At 44.5% G+C, this 23670-nt stretch overlaps 1 protein-coding gene across 1 annotated transcript; it reads left to right on the forward strand.

Moving 5' to 3' along the window:
* Positions 1-3167: 3167 nt before the first annotated feature.
* Positions 3168-21125, forward strand: LOC137676851 (E3 ubiquitin-protein ligase TRIM36-like). Its single transcript, XM_068423918.1, has 9 exons — positions 3168-3263; positions 11088-11431; positions 14643-14789; positions 15725-15820; positions 16753-17006; positions 17620-17744; positions 18306-18599; positions 18903-19200; positions 20732-21125. Exons 1-9 carry the CDS (start codon positions 3233-3235, stop codon positions 21084-21086), a joined length of 1944 nt encoding a protein of 647 aa, XP_068280019.1. The 5' UTR covers positions 3168-3232; the 3' UTR covers positions 21087-21125.
* The last annotated feature ends 2545 nt before the right edge of the window (positions 21126-23670 follow it).

The raw sequence follows: 23670 nt of genomic DNA on the forward strand, positions 1-23670 counted from the left end.
CAGTAAAAAGCTGTGAGTGCAGAAGGGGGAGTTTTACCCTTTGGAGGACCTTTTCATCTATGGAACATCTTAATGTGGTAGAGGAGGAGGTGGTAATTGATATCGTGTTCAAAAGCACCCTGAAGCCAGAGCAAACAGGCACACAAACAAGCTAATACCTTAATGATCTATTACGGGATTGAACAAAGAGTCATTCACAGGTCCTGGCCATAACAGCGGTTGGCACTGTGGTGCATCTGAAGGCTGTGGGAGGACAGGAGGAAAATGTGTGCCCCGGCTTTGTCCATGCTAGCAACACCCACCTCTGCTGGCACCTACAGCTCCGGCATGAAGTGCAGAACAGTTTGCCTTGCTGTGCCACCACGGACAAAATTTCTTCATGCTGTTTCAAAGGTGGCAGCACAGCCAAAGGGGCTTTGTTCTGGTCTGCAGCTGATGGTTTATTTGGCCCCAAATCAATCACATCCAGTGCCAGCGGTGGGTAGTGTGCTAATGTTGGCAAGGGCTAATTAAGAGCTACATCCCTTAAAGCCTGCCTGTAACATCAGGAAATTTGGGGATAGTAGAGGTGGTTAAGGGATAATATAGTTATTCATAAGCCTGCAAATCATTACTCAAAACATATTTGGAGGGCTGACAACACATGTCCTTACCAACCTGTTCTGCCCCAGCTCGGTTAAGTGAGATGTTTCAGTCTGAATATACATACTGTGCATTACTGGCATTATCGGAATCATTTCTAGCACAGTACTCTGTATTTTTATGAGGGTGGTTTCCACAGTAAATGTGAAATAATATTTTTATATGTGTTTTCTAGAAAGTTCTTTGCAAAAATATCATCTCTGTCTTCATGAATTCTGAGTGTAAGCTTCCATTCAAATTTCATGTAGAGGCCACTGAAGCCCAGATGTAAATAACGACCAAAACCCAAATACGATATTTCAAGCGTGTTTGTTTTATTGACTCATCTGGAGGGTAATTCCGAGGGGAAAAAAGGAACTTCTTATCCTGAGGTTAGTCTTCTTAATAGGCAAGCAGGTCAAATATAGGGTTTGTAAAACTGACAGCATTTCTTCATACACGTAGTCCCGGCTCCATGTGTTTTAATTAACCAAACCTCCTTCCGTTGTGTCATGTGAGAACACTCCGAGTTTCCTAAGCAGTGATTTTTCTCCCTGAGCCTCATGCCACGTCAACTACAGCCAGCGCTGCGTCTGCAACGGCTGCGCCTGCACCCTCTCCAAAACCTGAACAAGCTGGAGGTTTCAAAGTTTGGTTTGTTTTTTCTGTTTGTTTTGTTTTTTGTTTTGTTTTCTGTTCTGGCTGGCGGTGAAATGGGTGTTCGCTGCACCTTCTCCGATGGCGGCAAGGGGAGGGCGGGGGGTGCAGACAGGCGTGACCGCTGCACCGCATCTCCTTCGCCCTCGGTGCCACGAAACCCGCCCGGTGCTGCCTGCTGCGCCCCGAAAACGGCCCGCTCCAGCTCTCTCTCCCGTGCCCCCCGCACCGCCACCCTGTTCTCCCCAGGGACAGACACACACCTGTGCCTCGTCCCCGTTACCAGCGGCGGTTACTAACGGAAGGGGGCTGAGTGCTTCCCTACGTGCTCCCCGCCGCTGGGACGGGCGACATTTCCGGTGCCGCTTGGCCAGAGGGAAAACATAAATTAAAAAACCCCGCCGATACCCCCTCGGGACCGGAGAGGAGCGGGCTTGCGGGGGCGGCTGGCGGCAGCCGAGGCCCGGCCCGGGCCCGGGGCGGTGGCTGGACAGCCGCCGGCGCCGCGCTGCCCCCTGCCGGCTCTGCTGCCGCTGAGGGCGTGGCCGCCCCCCCCCCCCGCGCCGCCGTTGCCGCCCCCCCCCGCGCCGCCGTTGCCCAGTGACGCGCCCGCTCCCCATTGTGCGCTAGGCGCCGCGCTCGGCCCCGCCCGGCCGCCGGCATTCCCTGCGCCTGCCCCTCGGCGGACGGCTGCGCTGTCAGCCGCTGCGGCGGAGGCTGCGGACGGAGGAGGCGCGGAGATGGAGTGCGATCGGATGCACAGCCCGGTGAGCGCGGGGCGGGGCGGGGCGGGGCGGAGGGTCGGGGTTTGCGGCTTGTGCTGCGGGGGGTGGGTGGTGGATGGGGGGGTGTTTGCCCACCCGCCCCCCGGTGAACGCCGGCAGCCTTGTCCCTGCCCGGCTGGGAGCGGCGGGCAGGGGTGGCACGGAGATCCACCGACGGGGCTCGGTGCGCCCGGGGGAAGCGCTCCCGGAGGCACGTCAATGCAGTCGGTGTGCTGTGGCGGCGGGCGGAGCGGTGGCAGCCCGGGAGGGATGAACGGGCGCCGGGCGGCCGGTGCCGGCGCTCCCCGCTTGATGCTTCGCTGGGGCTGCGCTCGCCGTGGGCTCTCCCGGCGGGTGCTGCGGCCGGGGAGCGCGGTGCCGCACGGCTGCGGGGTGACGGGTGGCTGAGGAGCTGCGTGGATCCAGGGGCTGCCCTTTGTGCGGCAAATAAATAAATAAGCGGTGCTCCTGGCTCCAGCTGTGAGCCTCATGAAGCCAAGGCACTTTCAGCCCTTAAATGTGAGTTACACGACAGGAAAGCCTGTTGTTTAACCAGTCTGACACTTAATTCCTTTTTTTTCCCCCCTCCCCTTCTTGAAAAGCGAGGAGGCAAGCTGAGTTAAACGTATGGATTCCTATTGTTAAGAAGTATGGTTGCTTTCGTTTCACTAGGTCCTTAGGTGGAATTAAGACTACTCCCCTCCTCTCCTCCCCTGCAATGCAGGCATGACCTAAAGATGAACCGAGTTTGCCTGGTGGCCGTGTTCATTTCAGTTGAAATGAGTGTTGTCAGTGCTTTCATAAATGTTAATTGAGATTTGTTTGCAGTGTTAACCCAGAGGAGCGCCTCAAACCAGCTAAAACTGTGTGCGGCTATTCTACCGAGCTGGGGTTTGGTGACATAGAGACATACAGCTGTGCAGTAAGTCTTGCTGGCTCATGTTTTCTGCGCTTACACTTGTTTTTCCCCTCTTTCTGTCATGAAGGTTACCATTAAGAGTATCGAAAAAGAGCTCATCTGCCCAGCATGCAAGGAATTATTTACCCAGCCACTGATCCTTCCTTGCCAGCACAATGTCTGTCACAAATGTGTGAAAGAAATACTCTTTGCATTTGAAGACTCTTTTGCTGATGGGGGCTCCGAATCCTCTAACCAGAGTAGCCCTCGAATTAAAATCTCTTCTTCTAGCATGGATAGAATTGACAGGATTAGTAGATCAGGTACGTATCAGAATTTTTGTGCGTTTTCCTAATTTTATGTATTAGACTGACCTGAGCTGAATGGTATCTGCATTGGTAAAATATCTTCCCACTACTCCTGACGCAGTTAAAGAGATGACTTAGGGATAGCGCAAGTCTTGTGCATTCTGTGGCAAGAACAATGGGAATATTTTTAAGGACAAAGCACTTCATTTCATATATAATAGGTTTGTCTTTGTGGCATCCTGTAAATCTTTGTAACCATTGTGTTTGCTTATTCCTGTATTTCAGTTACATTGAGATGCAATAGTGTCATGTGCAATAGCGTCGCGATGTGGGTTTCACCAGCTTTACTGCCTGTCAGTAGTACTGTTGAGGTGGTTCTCTCAGGTTTCGACCAGCCTAAATGCGGTAGTTCCGACTTCCTTCTGGGCCTCTGCAGACTTTGCAAATGATAGTTTTGTCCTACCCATTTCATTATGCTTACAATAAATAATTTTCCATAGATGGTGATCATTGCATGGTTGCAGAATTGGAGGACAGATGACTTTAAGAAGGCTGTGTTAACAGTCTCTTTCAGTGTGGTCTGCTCAAAGCTTTAAGGAGCGCTTAGCTGTAGGACTCCTCATGCTCTTTGTGATGTCACACTAGGAGGATTGTTACAGCCATCTGTGTAATCCACGGATGAGTTGATCTGCTTTTACACAGAAACGTCCTTAAGTACTTTGTACGTGTTATACTTATCGAAAGAAATCTAATCTTGGCTTTTAGGCTTCCTTCTGACATAATTATCCACTTCAAAACCACACTCTGCGGTGCTCTGGAAGAGTCACCCCCAAGTCAAACCCTAAAGCTCTATCTTGCATTTCGTATGTTACTAACATTCATCCTTCCCAGTTTTCGAAGTTCAAATGTTTTATTTCACCCACTTCTTTTAAACAACTCCTGAGTTGTTAGTACTGGTACTCTTTCAAATCTGATTGATTGATAAGTGTTTGCTGTGTTTGCTGTAGCTTGGCAGGTTGAGGCTCGCATGATTTGAGGAAATCCCCAAGCCAAATGGCTACTTATCTTTGTTACAGCCCTGTTTTCTGGACATGGGGTGCACAGCCCCAAAGTCACTGTTTAGCTCTGCATACATACACCTCAGCTGCTTTATCAGCCCTCTCTAACTGCAGTGTTACGTGAAGTTTGAATGAAGAGAGCCCACCGGTGACTGCCTTCTCCCAAATCCGAGTCTATTCCCCTTTTTCCTCGGTAAGCATGATGTTCTGGCATGGCAATGTATACATGGACTGAAGCAGTCACCTGGTTTTGCTGCAGCTGTCCACTTTATGTTTTTACAACGTGGACATTGGAGCCCTAGGTTGGGTGCCTGGGGAGGGGTGGACGCAGCGTGGGCGACCTGAGCTCCCTGTGAAAACTGTGGCTTGCAAAGTGTGGGAGCATCGGACAGGCTGTGGGTGGGGAGCAGAGCCCCACCATGCCGCCTTCAGCAGCGTAAGCGAGGAGGTAATCCTTACTCTCCCATCAAAAGCTGCTCTCCAGCTTGCTCTCCATCGGGCACTAGAAATAGTGATTTAGCATGACACGGCCCGCACGCGGTGCTGTGGCACAGTTTGCCCTGTGCACGGAGGAGGCACGGCTCCCTTGGGAACCTGACATTTAATTACTGCTAGATTTGCAGAGTTCAGTTCGCAGGGCTGCCATGGTTGTTGGTGGCCCTTTCTCGCAAGGCTGAGCATTACTACTTCATTGTGCCCATAATGACAGGGCAAGAAAGACCCATTCTTGGTACTCCTGCCACCCTGAGATATATGCACACAAGTTGTTGCAGGGGTTGCAGTCTTCAAATCCACAGTAGTCTGCCACCATCCCAGCAAACTGATGGGAAGTTATGTGTGTTATCTCGTCATCTGTCCTGCTAGTAGAGGGAGATGAATGCTTTCCTAAAGACTTCATACCTGTTTGATGAGTAGCAAGATAGTGTGGAGAATTGGAAATAATGGGCTTCCCCCCCAAAGAGCATTGGGCAGATGAACATCACAGGAAAATTTATCATCTCAGACAGTTCGAATTTGCAAAATGAAAAGCATATGGAAATGGGAGCTTGAAAGAATACATTTGGACATTCAGGTTATACTGTCTTTGCTTCTAATGTTACAGGCATTATAGCTCCACTGCTATGTGGGGTGTGAGATTTGCTCCCAGACGTTTGGTACCATTAATGCTCAACCAGCTTGCAACTTATATTTGTACAATTCTTGTCTTGCATCTGAAGTACCCGTACTGTGCCTTGCCTTGCTTCATTCGTTTTGTGATCCTTAGGGGAATTTGTAATAAAACAGCTCCATAAGAGAGAAAATGTACAAGAAAACATCCAAAGTGGGGCCTCACATGTATAGCAAAAAATCACTGGAATTTCCGGTAGGCTTGTGCAGGGCACGTCAGTGTCAAGACATTATTGTTATATTCAAAAATGTATACGACACCTTCCTCCTGCCGTGGGTTTTTTCTTTTTTTTTACTTAAGGAATTCCTGCTATCTCCATGTGGAATATCATCTATTTAAAATTATTCTAGCGTTTAAATTCTTGAGATGCGAGAAGGAACTGGTCCACGTTCTGTATTTGTTGTGCCCACACAGCTTGCATTTGCAAATACAATTTATCTTAATGTAAAAAGGCTGGAACTGGTAGAACTACCTATTTTTCATTTGAAATGGAGTGCATGTGCCTCTTAAAATCTAATGTGTTGGTTTAAAAAATTCCCACTGTTCATGTTGTATGTAAAATAATTTTTGATTAAAAAAGATTGTGTTGCATATAAAATGAAAATAAAGGGTATTTCTTATTGCTAATCCATATTCTGTAATGTTAGTGTAATTACAGTGTTGGTGTAATTAGAGTAAAGCGTTTAATTTGTTTATGTTGACACTTGTGCAGCACTGATGGATGATGCAGAAACTGAATGTTTGAAACTCCCTGCACTGCCCCCCCCCCGCCAAATCTCTTCTTTCTCCCTTTTTCTGTTCTGCTTAAATACTACAGTTGTTTCATGTGCTAGGAAATTAGACGTTCTTGCCTTTCAGCCCTGAAGTAGTTTTAACAGCCACAGGAGAGAAAACAGTTGATGCTTTTCATTTGAACCATTGTAAACCAATGGTATATCTCATTTTTTGATTTCTAAACAGCTTTCTGTTCATTGTTCGCAGCCTCACAGAGGAGGTCTTTTGGGTGGAGAGGTAGAAATACTTCACTTCTTGTATTGGCTAGAGATAGTCCAGCATTTAGATATCGAGTTAAATATTGCTGGTTAGCGTATAGCTTTTTGTCAGTGGTCAAGTCCACAAAATGGCTTTTGCAGTGAGCAAAGGTACAGCAACGGACTTCTATCAGAAAAGCTTTTCATTCTGTTTAACACTGACTTAAAGGTCAACTGGTCTGGAATTCAGTTACAGGTTGGGTTATATTTTTTTTCTTGTATGTATGCATGACTGAACACACATTGACGGGTGCAAAAACGCACGTTCTTTCTTCCCTTTAAAACAAAACCCCAACAGTCACCCCCCCACACCCCTTGCTTTTTAATTTTTAAGAATTTACATGGTCAAATTTCAGTAAAACTGCTGTCTTACTGGTTGTGAAGTATAGGTATTAGATTGATCTTTGTAACATTTAGAGGTCATGGTTGGCCATCGCTTTTAAATGGAAGGTAATACGGATCCTGCGTTGTATCTGAACCCACTTAATTTGATACAGCATGTTCATCTGAGCAGGTAGTTCTGGATCTTGCAGTTTAGCACGGCACATGAATATATGAGGAAAACTAGTTTTAAATTGATACACTTGTAATGTTTGGTGTGCTTAGTGAGACAAGTCAGCTGAAGGACAGCCAGTGTCTGTGTTTTAAGTACATCTAATTTCCAGAACTGAGCTAGTCTACGCCCTGGAACATGCTGCCCAGGGAAGTGGTGGAGTTGCCATCGCTGGAGGCATTTAAAAGCTGTGTAGATGTCGTGCTTAGGGATGTGGTTTAGTGGTGGACTTGGCAGTGCTGGGTTAATAGTTGGACTCAATAACCTTAAAGGCCTTTTCTAACCAAAACAATTCTATGATGCTATCTCAGCCACTGTGTGGGCTTGTTAACATAAATATTCTGGGTTTTTTTTATGTGATGCTCTGTCAAAAACGGAAAAAAAACCCGGAAAGCTCCATGTTGCCGTAATACTGGCAGGCACATGAGCAATCCATAGAAATACTTTGCCCTTCAGGAAAGACGTGAACTGAGCTAAACACAAAGCTGATTTTCACACTCAGTGGAGGACAAAGCAGCTAATCGGAAGCGGAAGTTTGAATTGCCTCAGTTCAAGACTGAAAAGTGTCATAAAACAAAGATACCGTAGGACACTGTCAGAGCTCTTGGAAAGCTGGCCTTATCTGTTCTTTTTGCAGAAAGCACTCTTGATTTGGGGAAGATTAAAGTATCTGAAAATAATATTCCGCAGCTACTGACTTCGCACACGTTTTTTCTTTTCTTTCTTCCTAAAAATCTGTGCAAAAGCATTAACTGAGTTTGGGGGGGGGTGGCAATCTACGTTTATATATTTTTAAAAACTTCTATGAGAATCCAGTTGACTTTTAAAATCTTTATTTTTTTTAAACTCTCACACATTTAACTTCCATGTCTTCCATAACCATAGAATTCTGGTGATACTGTTTACTTGGAAAGCACAGTTTTATCTTTAAGATGTCTCATCCCTTTGCAAACCATCAGCTGCAGGTTGGGCTTTTCAACATTTTAGGTGTTGGTACCTCTCCTTGGGAAGAGGACATTTAAACATTGTCTTTAGAAGACATACTTAAGATTGCTCTTTGACTTGAGTCTTTGCAATCTGTATCCTAGTATTTGTGAGTTTAGAGTCTGAGCATGAGCGTATGTTGTGCTAATGTTTTAGTTATTGATTGAGCTATTCATTGCAAGTGGAGCAGTCTGTTCACAAGCGACAGTGGAAAATTTCTTGTGATGATTCCTAATATCTCACAAAATACATACTGGTTTGTGTAAGCTGCATTGGCAAAGTGTGAAAAAGAATGTGGGGAGAACCTAAGTTTCTCTGAGCCGCACATCTAATATGACTACAAAACCCATGGGTTTTGCTTCTCTTTTTTTTTTTTTTTTTTTTTGTGGGGTTTTCTTTGTATAGAAGCAGAATTCAGTTTTAGCAAACTGAACACAAGACAGGTAGGGAAGATAGTGCTCCAAGTAACTTATCACTTCATCAACGCTTTCTTTTAAAATACGAGTGTAGAAATCCCATAAGCAGAAAGCAGGACTAATTGTTACTGCATGTTAATATTTTAACACCTGCTAGGCAAAAAGAGAATGTTTCCATACTTTAAGTCTTCAGGTGACAGAGCACACCACGAAGCTCAGCAAATAACCTTCAGGGTTTAAAACCGGGGAAAAAACCCAACCCTGGGCTCTAGAGCGCTGTCAGTGAAAAGGGATGACGCAGGATGTCCTTGATACTGGATTGCTTTCCGTAAGCAGCGTCACCAGTCTTCGCAGAGCACGGCTCGTGATGACGGTCTCGTTTCGGTCCACCACAGGCAGAACGAAGGGCTTCCATTGGGGGATGCACCTGAACTCACCTTTGAGTTAAACAAACACCCCTTCCACGTTTGAGCCGCTTGGGCCAGACTTCAAAAGCATGCTACCAGATACGAATTTCATATCGTATTTTTAAACTTGACCACTGCACCATGTTTTTTTTCATGTTATCTTGCTTTGTCATGGCTTGCTGTCTGCTGTAGCGTACTGCTTGTAGGCAGTCCCTGTACATACGACACTGTATCATTATTTTCTTAGTTTTAGCAAATGTAAGTACTCCAGATCCCTTTCTGTAGCTGCTGACTGCATGGCCGTGCATGCGAAATCATCTTTTTGTTTAGGCAATTGTAGAAGTCTGTGTAGAAGATCGCTCTGTGTTCCTGTGTGCAGTGCTAGCTTGGGGCGTACATTGGAAATACAGTTTGCATTTCACTGCTGTTGCTGTGCATTGCATGTGTGCGTTGCTGTGTATGCCAAGTTACAGGTACTGCAGGACGTGCAGTTTGGGTAATTAATTCACTTCAAGTAAGTACTAATAAAAAATAAAATAAGAAAAAAAACCATCACAGCTTCCCATAGCCAGAGAGTTGTATACCGGTGCCTTGTGTCACCCATACTGTTCCGTAAATTCATTCTAGTTCTTCTGCTCAGAACCTGCAGAAAAGCATGAGACCAGCTGAGTTTGAGACTGCCAGCTTGTACACACTTACTCATGCTCTGGTTGTGGCTTCTTAGCTGACGGTCGTGCATAACTACCATAGAGCACATTTCAAAGATTTTTAAAGGAACCAGTTCCTTATGGGAGTGTTAGTTTGTTTTTTTTAAAGACACTGGAAAGGGCATGGATAGGAAGGGAGGTTTTGGATTGCTGGGTGAAGCAGCCGGAGGAGAGTGGCACAAGGCAAGTGTCTTTTGGATAGCATCAAAGGACACTTCGTAAAGAAATGAAGCATTGACATTTCTGGTGGGAAGATACTGGCTAAACACAGATGAGAACAAATTTCCCTCTCTGAAGAAGAACCAATTTCAACACCATGAATTCAGCTTTAGTTCTTACCTTCATTTACAAATTTGTTAGTTATACCAACATGCAGCCCTCTCAAGGGCATCTTAAATCCATGGTACAGCTACAGAGGATATTTTTTTGTTTGTTTGTAAGGGTAAGCTGAGAGGATACATGTGAAGCCTAAACAGGGGCTTAGCCTGCTTCAGAAATGCATAGAGGACTGCTTTTTGATAGTTGTGCCGTGTGGGTTCATGAGTGAGACACGGGGATGCGCTCCCTCTTTGATAGCCTCAAGAATACTACCCTGTAAATAGTTTTGGGTCTATGTGAGCCATCCCCTTGAACAGGCTCCAAAGGCTCCTTAGGCTTACGGCTTTACCTGAGCCTTTGACCACTTTATTTTGGAGAGGAGGGAAGACTTGGGCGTAGCTGTTTGGTAGGAGTGCAGCTTCTCTGCTGTCCCCTTTTTGAAATGAAAAGAGAGAGACATACCCTGTGTAACCGTGCAGATCCCTGGTTCCCCAGTTCAGGGCAAAGGAATCTCTCAGACATAACCATCTCAGCATGCCCTTTGGTGTGCGGGGCTTCCTCAGCAGCCCTCCGTTATCAAGGCCATTCAGCAAGGGCCAAGTCAGCCTCTGCATATTTTGACTAAATGATTTGTCTGAGTTTTCATACTGCTAATATCCAGTTCTCTTGTTTTCCTCCTTATTTTTTTATGATGCCTCTTGGGACGAGCCAGATAAGTTTGACTCAGCCAAAGCAAACTTCGGGGAGCTCAAAGTTGGCTGTATGTGTCTGGGAATAACTAGTCTGACTCTGGGAATAAGCATCTTTCACTTCAGTATGTTAGGGAGCTGTTGCTCTCTATATGGGCAGCCAGTTAGCCTAAACCCAACAGGTTTCTGGAAGGTTTGTGTTTAGTGTTTCAAAAGGCTGCGGGTTGAGTGCATCCAAAACTAGATGAAAGAAGATAGGATTGGAACAGCTAAATTAGTCTTAACATAGAATTAAGTTTTAGAGCAGCAGTTTGTAACGTCCCCTGGACTCAGACGTTGCACTACCTTGTCATGGCGAAAGTATTCTCTTTGGCTTGGCAGACTGCATACGAGTTGGTATTGTACTGGTTTGGACGATGCGATACGATAGTTTGGAATTGGTTCGTAAATTCCTGTGCTTCTCCTTTTAAAATCAAAACCTCTTCTGTTTATGCTCCTCCTAAATCAGGATTTGGTGTCTACACAGGCAGAAAACGCAATTCTTTGACTCCTAGATCGAGTCTGTTTCCTTGTCCGGGTTGCCAGCGGGATATTGATCTCGGAGAACGTGGCATCAATGGCTTATTTCGCAACTTTACTTTGGAAACGATCGTGGAAAGATACAGGCAGGCAGCCAGGGCAGCCATTGCTATTATGTGCGATTTCTGCAAACCTCCGCCTCAAGAGTCCACAAAGAGCTGCATGGACTGCAGTGCCAGCTATTGCAACGAATGTTTCAAAATACACCATCCTTGGGGCACTGTGAAAGCCCAGCATGAATATGTAGGACCAACCACCAACTTGAGACCCAAGGTGAGTGTACTGTGTCTTAGAGAATTTGGGTTGCAGCATTCGTATGTTGCTTCAGACATATCTGTGCAACGGTAGTTGCTTTTTAGGACCATTTTTTCTTTATTGACTGTTGCTGTTATTTATTGAATGAACTGTAAGCTTTTGTTGTTCTTCATGCTGAAGTGGTTGTTGTTGAAGAGGACATTGAGAACATATTTGAAGGGGACCCTAAAAATAAGGATTTTGTACTTCGGGGAATGGATTATGTTGTTTGTGATTTGGGTCTTTTTTTTTTTTCTTTTTTGTGGAAGACTTAATGAACTTGAACATCTAGAGTGGCAGTGCTTTTCCCCAAAAGTCGGGTCAAGGAGGATGCCTGTGTGCAGTAAATTTAAAAAACCCGACACAACTGGCCTCCCCCTCGTCCCCTTGAGGCGGATTCCCTTTGGGTGTTTTGTGCCTGAGGGTGATCCATCACAAAGCATCTTCTTTCTTTCCTCCTTCCTTGCATCTAGCAATAGCAAAAGGTGGAGTTCAGGTCTCCGGTGTTATTACACCCTGTTATTTTTTTAGCTGTAGCAGACAAGAAAATGTAATGGCAGGTTTTCTACTTCATGCACTGCTGCTGCTTCTGCCTTCAGACAAAACAGAGCGATTGCAAAATGCCATCACCTTTGCTTCTCCTGCTAAGCATGGTGCAGAACATGGCAGTGTCTTACTGAATTTAAGTTACACGATGGGAGGAATTGTCACAGCTGCCGTCTCTAACAAGGGACAGCAATAGGTCTTAATGTCCCAGCACTTGCTGTGTGCCTGTGGCCAGTGACCTCAGTGGAGGTCCCACAGATAGCGGAAATGCTGGTGTACAAGGAGTCCTGATGAATTTTTCTTAAATTAAGTAGGTTTGATTAACGTGCAATGTGTAAGAAGCTCTTGACTGGTGGTGTACCTTCTTTCTGAGGCTGGAAAAATTTGAGCCTCAAAAGTTATTGAGCTGGCAGATAGTGGACATCCGGGAGTCCACTTAAAGCTGTTTTTCTTGAGTCTAACGCATTCACACCAGCTAAGTTGTTCTTAGTTGTGCTTGTTGCATGTGCTTGATGTGCTTCAAAATGCGCTAGCACACAGCTGTCTTTGTGAAATGTCCCTTTGTTGGATAAGTGAGTAAGGTAAAAGTTTGCGTGCTGTCTTCCAGCTCTTGATCTAGAATGCTGTACAGCTCCTTAAAAACTTCTGTGCTATCTAAACCCTCGCTGCTGCAGTATTGCTACTTGAAAATACGAAAGGCATCTTGTGGCCCTTGTCTACTCTTAAAGGTACCATATGTTGTTACACTACATGCAGACTGAATTTGGGTTTAAAAGTCAGTAGTTGAATTCTGTTGAAGCAGAGCGAAAGGGGGAGAAGTGGTTTAGATCATCCTGACCTTGATGTATCAAGTGTGTGCGCATGTGTGGGATTTAGCTTTTTAAAATTATGCATGAAGACAGATGTACTGTTTTAAAAAAAGAAAAAAAAGAGAAAAACATAGTATAGTTAAGTCAACTGTAGATACATCTACTTCGTAGAAAAACTTCCCAACAACAGTAAACTGATCTTTGCTGTGCTCTTATAGAGAGTTTTTTGAGGACTGTTTGAGCTTAATATAAGAAAGAAAAGTGCATTTTTCGTTGCACTGCATTGTTAAGACCTGAACTGAATGCATGGAGTATTGCTGGTCTCCTAAACAATGTTCCCAGTCATCACTTTAAAGTTACAACCAGACTGGAGAGCACTTTGTAACGTGTGTGGTGGGGATGGGAGAAGCACAGACTGAGCTGATTGTTCTTGAATTTTGAGAGAAATAGACAAGGTCATCTGCTGACCTCTTCTGTCTTTAGCTTGCAGGCTGTAATTCTTGCTTATACGAGGAGGTGAATAAAAATATGTGGTTTCTGTTAGGTGTGACTGCCCTGCTGTGGAGGGTTTTACTTCCACAGACTTAACAGCACGACTGTAGTTTTTGGAGGTGTGTGCTTGCACAGCTGATTTTCCACAAAGTTTTCTCCCCCCCTGCCCCCAATCCTGCAGTCAGTGCCAACGGGATAGTTTAATCCATATTCTGCTTAATGACAGTTTTATGTACCAAGGCGCTAGTGAGACTGGTGTCTTTGGCCTTTTCACCATAGCCTAAGGTAACATTTGGGGCTTGAGAGGTGGTTTCAGAGATAGTCTGTGATTTTAGCTTAGTGTGGCCATACTAATGCTACTCATAATTTTCTATTTTTGTGCTCTTTCCTGTTCTTTTTTTGCGTGTGTATGTTAAAAGATGATACTTTTAAAGCTTGACTATTCGCACTGCTGTCTTGTTCTTCACGTGAAACTGAAAAGCTTTCTCAAGAGCTCTTTGGCAACATGGAGTAGACGGACACAAACGTTGTCTCTCGGTGTTCTGGAATGAGGCAAAGCATTTTTTGTTTTAGCCCCCCACCCGCCCTTTTAGATGGCTTTATCAGTTGCTTGCGCTTGGAGTTTAGCAGCGCTTTTTTTCCCTCTTTGAGCAGTTACTTCCACATGTTCAATTTTTGAAAGATCATTTTTAGCGAACACCAGCTTTTTCAGAATGGTGTTTAAGCTGCTGCTGGAATTAGCACTCAGCATGTGATTGGAGTCAGACAGAAAAATTGAAACACTGGAGCCTTTTGTCTTTAAAATGACAGTGACTGGTGGTGGTGGCTGCGTTTCGTTTTTTGCTCCAAGAGCTATGGCTACGTGGCTGATCAGAGTCTAGCTTAGACTTAAACCATTACAGTATTATGTCAACTCTTGCTTTAAGAAACAGTTTGTAGCTGTTTCAAGAGATGCTGACGTGGACAGGGTTAAATTTGACAGGGTGGGTGTATTACGTATTGCATTTACAACTCTGAACAGGAGTGTGTAGGGAGCTTGAGGCATGCAAACAGCCTCAGGGATTAGCGGAATGGTTGGTTGCAGTTCGAAGGCTACATGATGTGTCCACAGACATTGCTACAGGTTTACTCACTGTAAACCTTGCGAAACTGTGTGTGTTCATCTGCTGGCTTTCACTGGCGTGGGCAAATATAAAAGGTGGAAGATAAACTGAATATAAAATACCCACTGATGAAATCAGACGCTGCTGTGGGATGATTGAGTGTCTTAACGGTTTGTTGAGGACCTCAATTTTTGGAAATACATCTGCATTCTCTCTGCTCTGTTTCTTTTTTTTTTTCAGATTTTGATGTGTCCAGAACATGAAATGGAGAGGGTAAACATGTACTGTGAGCTCTGCAGAAGGCCCGTTTGTCATCTTTGTAAGCTGGGTGGATGTCATGCGAACCACAGAGTAACAACCATGAGCACTGCCTACAAAACCCTTAAGGTAAAAGTAAATATTGTTGGACCTGGCCTTAAGAAGGGGAAGAGTACTGAGCTTCCGGTGTAAGGGCAAACTCGCTCTGGCAGGAAGCCAGGACGCGTGTGCAGAGGACACCGAGCTAGTCACGAGGCATGCTATTGTGCAACATCTGTTAATGTATGTATTGGGGTGACACAGTGCACGTCTGAGAAACTAAACTATGTATTTTCTAGGAGGCTTGAAGCATAACCCCTTAGAAGTGCTTCCACTTTATTTCGGTGAACTGTCAACAGTACTGACCAATGCAGAAGGTTTAAGCTGTTAATACTTTGCAATCTAGCTTTTACCCCTGGATGTTAAGATAAGTGTCCTGGTGGCTTGGGTTAGCTGATACTTTAGAAGCAGTCCTGAAAAATTTGCATCTGAATTATCTGTTGGGACTTTGTATGTTTCTGAAGTTGCATAGCTGTTAATTTGCTAAGCACAGTACAACAGGGAGGACTTGCAAACATTGCTTTGTTACTAAAAAAATGATTGCTGCTACCTCCTTGTAAGTTCATGCTTTGAACCACTGATTTTTCTGGCAAATCTTACTACAAATGAGTTAATAACTAACACGGCTTTTCTGTAAGTTTTAATAACGTCCTGAAGCCTCAGGACTTTTCCTAGCCTAAGAGAGGGTGGCTCCTGTGTCTGGGGAGGCATGAGCCAGCTGAGGCTGTTACCTCTTGTCCCTAGAGGCTGTGCCCCCAGTCCTGCTCATAGCAGTGGCCTGGTGTCCCCGCGCACTCATCACAGCTCACCGAGCAGTTCTCCGAGGGGCTGCTTTTCCTAACTGGTGGCAGGCTGTTGTCCTTGTAACTAGATAACCAAGTGCTAGCTGGATGACCTGCCTGTGCTGGTTGTCAGTTTGGGTGGGATACCCTTATTCTGCCAGCTTGCTGTTTTTATTTTAACAGGAGAAGCTTTCAAAAGATATTGAGTACCTCATCAGCAAGGAGAGCCAGGTGAAAGCTCACATCACACAGCTGGATCTGCTGCTGAAGGAAACAGAGGTAAGAGTGGCTTGCGGGTTGTCTGGGGCTGGCCCTTGCAGGGACTCGAACTGTTTTCAGTGAAGCATTTAAAATCGTTTTGTTTTTTTTCAGTTAGCCAGTAAAACAATTTCTGTACAGTTTGTGTTAGTCCTGAATCACACACAGTAAGATCTAGTCCTGACAGCATGGGAAATTTGGGCAACATACAGAGGGAAGTTAAGTTTTGGGTGCTGCTGTAAATTTAATTGAAATAAAGCTTATTTGATACCTTAACCAAAGAGTAGTGGGTTAAACTTAACAGCTCTTGTGTATTAATGGTGCTGCACGATTTACACTGTCTGTATACCTTGAGGATGTTGCAGTAAAGCCAGAATGAAGGGCAAAATCTCCCTGCAGAAGAGTCAGAGCTGGGGGCATGCTCACATACAAGCTGAAAAACGCGGTGACAGAAATTGCAGGAGCTCCTGGCTCTGCCCGTATCTTGATACAGACTGTCTCCGTGGTTTGTAGTTCCTTTTATCCAGGGCACTAGGTAGAGGTGGCACTATGGTTCTGAGAGCATATGTGAGAAACTGGGCTGGACGCCCTGCACCGGTTCAGAGTGATCGGGGAAGATGGAAGAGCACCTGTCTCTTGGGCATGAAGGCTTCAGAGAGCACTTTTATAGTGCTTTTCCATGAGCTGTTTGGCAAATGCTCTGTATAACTCAAGACGTGATCAGAGGAATACTTTCCTGCTCTTTGGTCTCTGTGTTAAGATAGTAAATGCTTACTAGCTTGGGTGCAGTGTCGATTGTACTTTCAGTGCTGAAGAGCATAACAAAGCTCATTAGTCTTGTCTGTCAGACGGATGACTAGATTGCTATGATATCTTCAGCAACCTTAAGTATCTTTCTGTATGCAGCCACAGTGCTGTGGAATCTGTCTAAAATGTCTTTTGTTCCCTCCTAGTGCAACAGTGAAAGAGCTAAAGAAGCAGCATCTCACAGTTTTGAGAAATTATTTCATGTCCTGGAGGAGAAGAAATCTGCAGCTCTCAGGGCAATTGAAGCTTCTAAGAATTTAAGACTGGAAAAATTGCAAACGCAAGCAGAAGAGTATCAAGGGCTCCTGGAAAATAATGGCCTTGTAGGATATGCTCAAGAAGTGCTTAAAGAAACTGATCCATCTTGTTTTGTTCAAACGGCAAAACAACTTCATGTCAGGTATGTTAATTATCTTCTGTTGAAGATACAGGTACTGTTCCAGGATGTCTGGTTAGTCATATTCTTTTGACACCGGCTAACGAAGTACTGAATGCAATACCTTGTATTGCAGAGGCTCAGAGATGGTCCCGGTACCGTTCAGTAGAGATTACTATGCTATGGTATGCGTTAAGAAATGGCACACAGGAGGGGCTCTGTCCTGCAACAGCCTAGCCTTGTTCACTAGCACTGCGGTGGAAGGGTAGTCCATTCAGCTCACTGACACATTCCTTTGCTCAGAGATTGTATCGGGTATTTGCAAGTTTTCTAGCTTTAAACTCTTTGATCTTAATAGTTGTTCTCCATTAGCGCTTCACTCCTATTTTGTTCCTTGAACATAATGCCCCAAACTGCTCTGCCAACGATTACCTGTTCGTTATCTTTACACTGATGTACAGAAGGCCTTCAAATTTTGCATTTGAATGCTGTCTAGAGAGACAGATTCCTGGGAGACATCAGTAAGTCCATGAAAACAGAACGTTTTTTAAAGCAAAAACTAGCATTTTAGTTTAAGGAAGGCGCATGTGAATTCCCTCCACTCTCTTCTGCCATCCCTCTCCTTCTGTCCTTTCAGAATCCAAAAAGCGACTGAGTCTCTGAAGAGCTTCAAGCCAGCAGCTGAAACTACTTTTGAAAACTTTGTGGTGGACATAGCCAAGCAAGAAGAGATCCTTGATGACTTGTCCTTCCATTCCAACGGTACATTGCGAGAGCATCAGGTCTTTCTCGAGCTTTGGCTTTCAGGGCTTCTCTGGAAAGAGGCAGGGCTGCAGCTGCAGAACTCAGTCTTGTGACTTGCATTGTCCCTTCTGTCTCTGTGATCCACAGTGCATTACCTGGCAGCAATGCTAGCTTCAGCTTTGATAAAGAAGCTAAGATGCTGTCGCATTCAGTACCAGTTTACATTGGCTTCCAAAATATTGTACTTAAGTAATACTAGGTCTTCCTAGAAGCTTTTTGTGCATGACAGAAGAGAATAGGTTTTTATATGTTTTTTATCTGACAGCAAAATTAAGTAATACAACTTTCAAATTAAAACCAGAAAGTAAGGGATTTATTTAAGTGCGTGAACAGAACGATCCTTATCTGCACTCTTTAACGGAGTGAATCAGGTTTCACACACACACACACACACACACACACACACACACACAGAGATGCTGTGCTATAGCCACTCAACGGAAGGGCTTGTATGGTTAATGCTAAAAGAACGTGTATCTAAATTTGAGTTTTTTTTCTCCTGAATTTCTGGCATTCCAGGTCTAGGAATACCAGCAATCAATGAAGAGAAGAGCAGAATGTACAACAAAGCTCTGATCAGTTGGGAATGCCCTGGGAAGACAGACACAGCTGATACGTATGTTCTTGAGTATCGTAAGCTTAACAGAGAAGAGGAGAGTGCGACGTGGCAGGAGATCAAAGTTTACAGCAAGAGCAAAGTAATATCTGATCTTGATGACGACAGCAGCTACGGCTTTAGAGTTCGAGGATGTAAAGGGTCCATCTGTAGCCTTTGGAGCCGAGAAGTTATTTTGCATACACCTCCAGCTCCAGGTATTGGGTTTTCTTATGTCCACAAGGTGCTGAATCTATGTCTGTTGGTATTAAGAGCTGTAGGTGGTTTCCAGTAGCTCCCAGCCTTCCACTATACTGTTACAGGTTGCATAAATGTTTAGAAGTACTGTTAATAAACAGGTTAAGTAGGTAGCATACTGAGACTGTGTTAGCTTGCATGATGTTCCTGGTAGCCTTTAAAAGTGAGAAACTCTAATGCCAGTGTGACTTAAAATGTGGTTCGTAAGCACAGAATGCCAAATACTTAACTAAGAGGAAATTTTTGGGGATACTGTTTTCCAGTTTTCAGTTTTCTTTTTGATGACAAATGTGGGTACAACAGTGAACATCTCCTGCTGAACCCAAGAAGAACCTCTGTGGAAAGCAGGGCTGGATTTCCTCTACTGCTGGCATCTGAGCGCATGCAGGTTGGATGCTACACAACCCTGGATTACATCATTGGTGACACTGGGATTGCCAAAGGGAAGCACTTCTGGGCCTTTCGTGTGGAAGCCTGTTCGTACCTGGTGAAAGTGGGAGTTGTTTCTAGCAACAAGATACAGAAATTGTTCCATAATACCCATGACATGACCAGCCCAAGGTAAATTGCAGACTCTTGCTTAATACATGTTTTATATAAGGAGATGGCTTTTTAAAAAATAAATTAGGAGCGAGTCTGGTCTCAATTAGCAAACAAGGTGACCCTAACCGATGGAAAGTGGCTTGAAGTAAGTGGTGTAAGCAGGTTGTCCTATTCATCCCCTCCTAATAGTAGAAACATGTTCTTATTATTCAGAGTCCTGTTTTCTTTCTTCTTGGGAAAGAACTCAGGTACCTATAGATGTCGACATGTGTCAGTTAAAGCAAGAAGGTGAAAAAAGAAAAAAGCATATGTTGCAAGATTGAAGCCATGCTTGATTGTCAGTAGTAAGACTCTGCCTTAATTCCCTTAGTATGTGAGGTTTGGCAGCCATTCAGAGGTACAACGTTCACTGTGCGTATCTGTGTATCTTTGTGGCAGCTTGCGTCACGGTGGACTCCAAGTCACTGGCTTATCCCAGGCCATGCACTTGCATACAGTATTGGAGCGCTACTGAGCACAAGCCAAAGTACAGTGGACAAAGCAGCAAAAAGATTTTCAGCTCTCAGTTACAGTTGTAGTAAGCCTGGCTGTGTCTAGGATCTGCAGGCTGGGAGGCTGTCTTCTGGGGTCTCTAACTTTCAGGAATCTGACAAATGTATTGGCTTCCTTCTGTATAACATACTGAAAGTGTAAAAATGCGAATGTCTTGAGCTGCTTAAAGTCAGATGATGGAGCCTTTTTGCAAAGTGAGAAATGAGATCTGGATTCCCTGATTTCTTTTTCCTTATCCACACAAATACCTGAAAAACTTGAGCTGACACACATCAGCCTTCCCCCAAACACCCCCAAAATGCAAACCTAGCTAGGGATTGTCTACACAGAAGAGTGTATGTGTCTTTGGTCTGTCTTCACCTGGGGACAGAAGCAGGGGGAAAAGCATGTAGACTGAACAAATCTGGCTACAAACTTTCCCTGGTAACCAGCTGCGTAACAGGGGTTTAGGGAAGCCTCCAGTCAGAGCACTTAAAAACAAAACCAAACCAAAAACTTAAACCACTACTTTTTGTGTTGTGAATTCTAAAGACAATGTAATACAGCAGCAGCATGGAAAACTCATAGGACAACAGTAATGTTGAATATACTTACTGGTGTCATTTAACATGATGTAAACAAAGTTAAATACATCTTGTCTGTAATGATTAGTCATATTCACTAAATTACTTCTCAAGTTAACTGATTTCCTGTACCTGTAGGTTCGTTAATGATTGCCTAGCATTAGTGCATTTAGATACATCTGCTCCTTAGTAAAGCCTTCTGTGGTCTCATCGTCATTAGTGTTTAGCTGTTATTAGTTGTTTGAAGTGGCCCAAGTGAGTGTTCTCCACCTACTACGTGCATCTTCCCTCCTGACTTACGTATATTTTTACCCCACAAGGTTTTGCGGGTGATAGTGTGGTGTTACCTGTCCTACAGAAATGTTTTCTTCAGTTCACATCACTGATCCCACTTAAGAATTTGACAAAAGCAAGTGGTTGTTTTTCTGTTCTAGATATGAACAAGACAGTGGTCATGACAGTGGGAGTGAAGATGCCTTCTTTGATTCATCACAGCCTTTCACACTGGTCACTTTAGGCATGAAGAAGTTCTTTATCCCCACGACACCTGCTGCCCCCAAGGATCCAGTGAGCAGAATCCTTCCCCTGCCATCGTGCTTGGGCATCTGCCTCGACTGTGACAAGGGCAAGGTGGGGTTTTACGACGCAGGCTGTATGAAATGCCTTTATGAGTGCGAGGTTGACTGCTCTGGTGTAATGTACCCGGCATTTGCCTTAATGGGTGGCGCAGCAGTTAGTCTTGAGGAAGCCGTCACAGCAAAGTATGGGGAGTACCACGATGACGTCTAGTGCAGTAACCTCTTACAATTGCTGTTCTGAGATGGAAGATGAGAGCAGAAGAATTCTACCTTAGTTTTCAGTCCTGATTAGTGACCCTTCTACCTACGTGTTGCTCACAAACCTGTGGGCTCTGCTTTTTTTAAATAAATGGTCCAGACACTACCCACACCAGTGGGAAATGTTCTTCCAGGAACTCTCCTGCCTTTCTTGTGACCTGTGCAATGATGTTCTCCACAAACTTTCTTCCCAGGGGGAAGCAGGGAAGAAGTTTGACTTTTTTGAAAAAGAATATGGGGAGAACCTAAGTTTCTCTGAGCCGCACATCTAATATGACTACAAAACCCATGGGTTTTGCTTCTCTTTTTTTTTTTTTTTTTTTTTTTGTGGGGTTTTCTTTGTATAGAAGCAGAATTCAGTTTTAGCAAACTGAACACAAGACAGGTAGGGAAGATAGTGCTCCAAGTAACTTATCACTTCATCAACGCTTTCTTTTTAAAATACGAGTGTAGAAATCCCATAAGCAGAAAGCAGACTAATTGTTACTGCATGTTAATATTTTAACACCTGCTAGGCAAAAAGAGAATGTTTCCATACTTTAAGTCTTCAGGTGACAGAGCACACCACGAAGCTCAGCAAATAACCTTCAGGGTTTAAAACCGGGGAAAAAACCCAACCCTGGGCTCTTAGAGCGCTGTCAGTGAAAAGGGATGACGCAGGATGTCCTTGATACTGGATTGCTTTCCGTAAGCAGCGTCACCAGTCTTCGCAGAGCACGGCTCGTGATGACGGTCTCGTTTCGGTCCACCACAGGCAGAACGAAGGGCCTCCATTGGGGGATGCACCTGAACTCACCTTTGAGTTAAACAAACACCCCTTCCACGTTTGAGCCGCTTGGGCCAGACTTCAAAAGCATGCTACCAGATACGAATTTCATATCGTATTTTTAAACTTGACCACTGCACCATGTTTTTTTTCATGTTATCTTGCTTTGTCATGGCTTGCTGTCTGCTGTAGCGTACTGCTTGTAGGCAGTCCCTGTACATACGACACTGTATCATTATTTTCTTAGTTTTAGCAAATGTAAGTACTCCAGATCCCTTTCTGTAGCTGCTGACTGCATGGCCGTGCATGCGAAATCATCTTTTTGTTTAGGCAATTGTAGAAGTCTGTGTAGAAGATCGCTCTGTGTTCCTGTGTGCAGTGCTAGCTTGGGGCGTACATTGGAAATACAGTTTGCATTTCACTGCTGTTGCTGTGCATTGCATGTGTGCGTTGCTGTGTATGCCAAGTTACAGGTACTGCAGGACGTGCAGTTTGGGTAATTAATTCACTTCAAGTAAGTACTAATAAAAAATAAAATAAGAAAAAAACCATCACAGCTTCCCATAGCCAGAGAGTTGTATACCGGTGCCTTGTGTCACCCATACTGTTCCATAAATTCATTCTAGTTCTTCTGCTCAGAACCTGCAGAAAAGCATGAGACCAGCTGAGTTTGAGACTGCCAGCTTGTACACACTTACTCATGCTCTGGTTGTGGCTTCTTAGCTGACGGTCGTGCATAACTACCATAGAGCACATTTCAAAGATTTTTAAAGGAACCAGTTCCTTATGGGAGTGTTAGTTTGTTTTTTTTAAAGACACTGGAAAGGGCATGGATAGGAAGGGAGGTTTTGGATTGCTGGGTGAAGCAGCCAGAGGAGAGTGGCACAAGGCAAGTGTCTTTTGGATAGCATCAAAGGATACTTCGTAAAGAAATGAAGCATTGACATTTCTGGTGGGAAGATACTGGCTAAACACAGATGAGAACACATTTCCCTCTCTGAAGAAGAACCAATTTCAACACCATGAATTCAGCTTTAGTTCTTACCTTCATTTACAAATTTGTTAGTTATACCAACATGCAGCCCTCTCAAGGGCATCTTAAATCCATGGTACAGCTACAGAGGATATTTTTTTGTTTGTTTGTAAGGGCAAGCTGAGAGGATACATGTGAAGCCTAAACAGGGGCTTAGCCTGCTTCAGAAATGCATAGAGGACTGCTTTTTGATAGTTGTGCCGTGTGGGTTCATGAGTGAGACACGGGGATGCGCTCCCTCTTTGATAGCCTCAAGAATACTACCCTGTAAATAGTTTTGGGTCTATGTGAGCTAAGCCATCCCCTTGAACAGGCTCCAAAGGCTCCTTAGGCTTACGGCTTTACCTGAGCCTTTGACCACTTTATTTTGGAGAGGAGGGAAGACTTGGGCGTAGCTGTTTGGTAGGAGTGCAGCTTCTCTGCTGTCCCCTTTTTGAAATGAAAAGAGAGAGACATACCCTGTGTAACCGTGCAGATCCCTGGTTCCCCAGTTCAGGGCAAAGGAATCTCTCAGACATAACCATCTCAGCATGCCCTTTGGTGTGCGGGCTTCCTCAGCAGCCCTCCGTTATCAAGGCCATTCAGCAAGGGCCAAGTCAGCCTCTGCATATTTTGACTAAATGATTTGTCTGAGTTTTCATACTGCTAATATCCAGTTCTCTTGTTTTCCTCCTTATTTTTTTATGATGCCTCTTGGGACGAGCCAGATAAGTTTGACTCAGCCAAAGCAAACTTCAG

Source organism: Nyctibius grandis, chromosome Z (assembly GCF_013368605.1).
Source record: "Nyctibius grandis isolate bNycGra1 chromosome Z, bNycGra1.pri, whole genome shotgun sequence".
Classification (NCBI taxonomy): domain Eukaryota; kingdom Metazoa; phylum Chordata; class Aves; order Nyctibiiformes; family Nyctibiidae; genus Nyctibius; species Nyctibius grandis.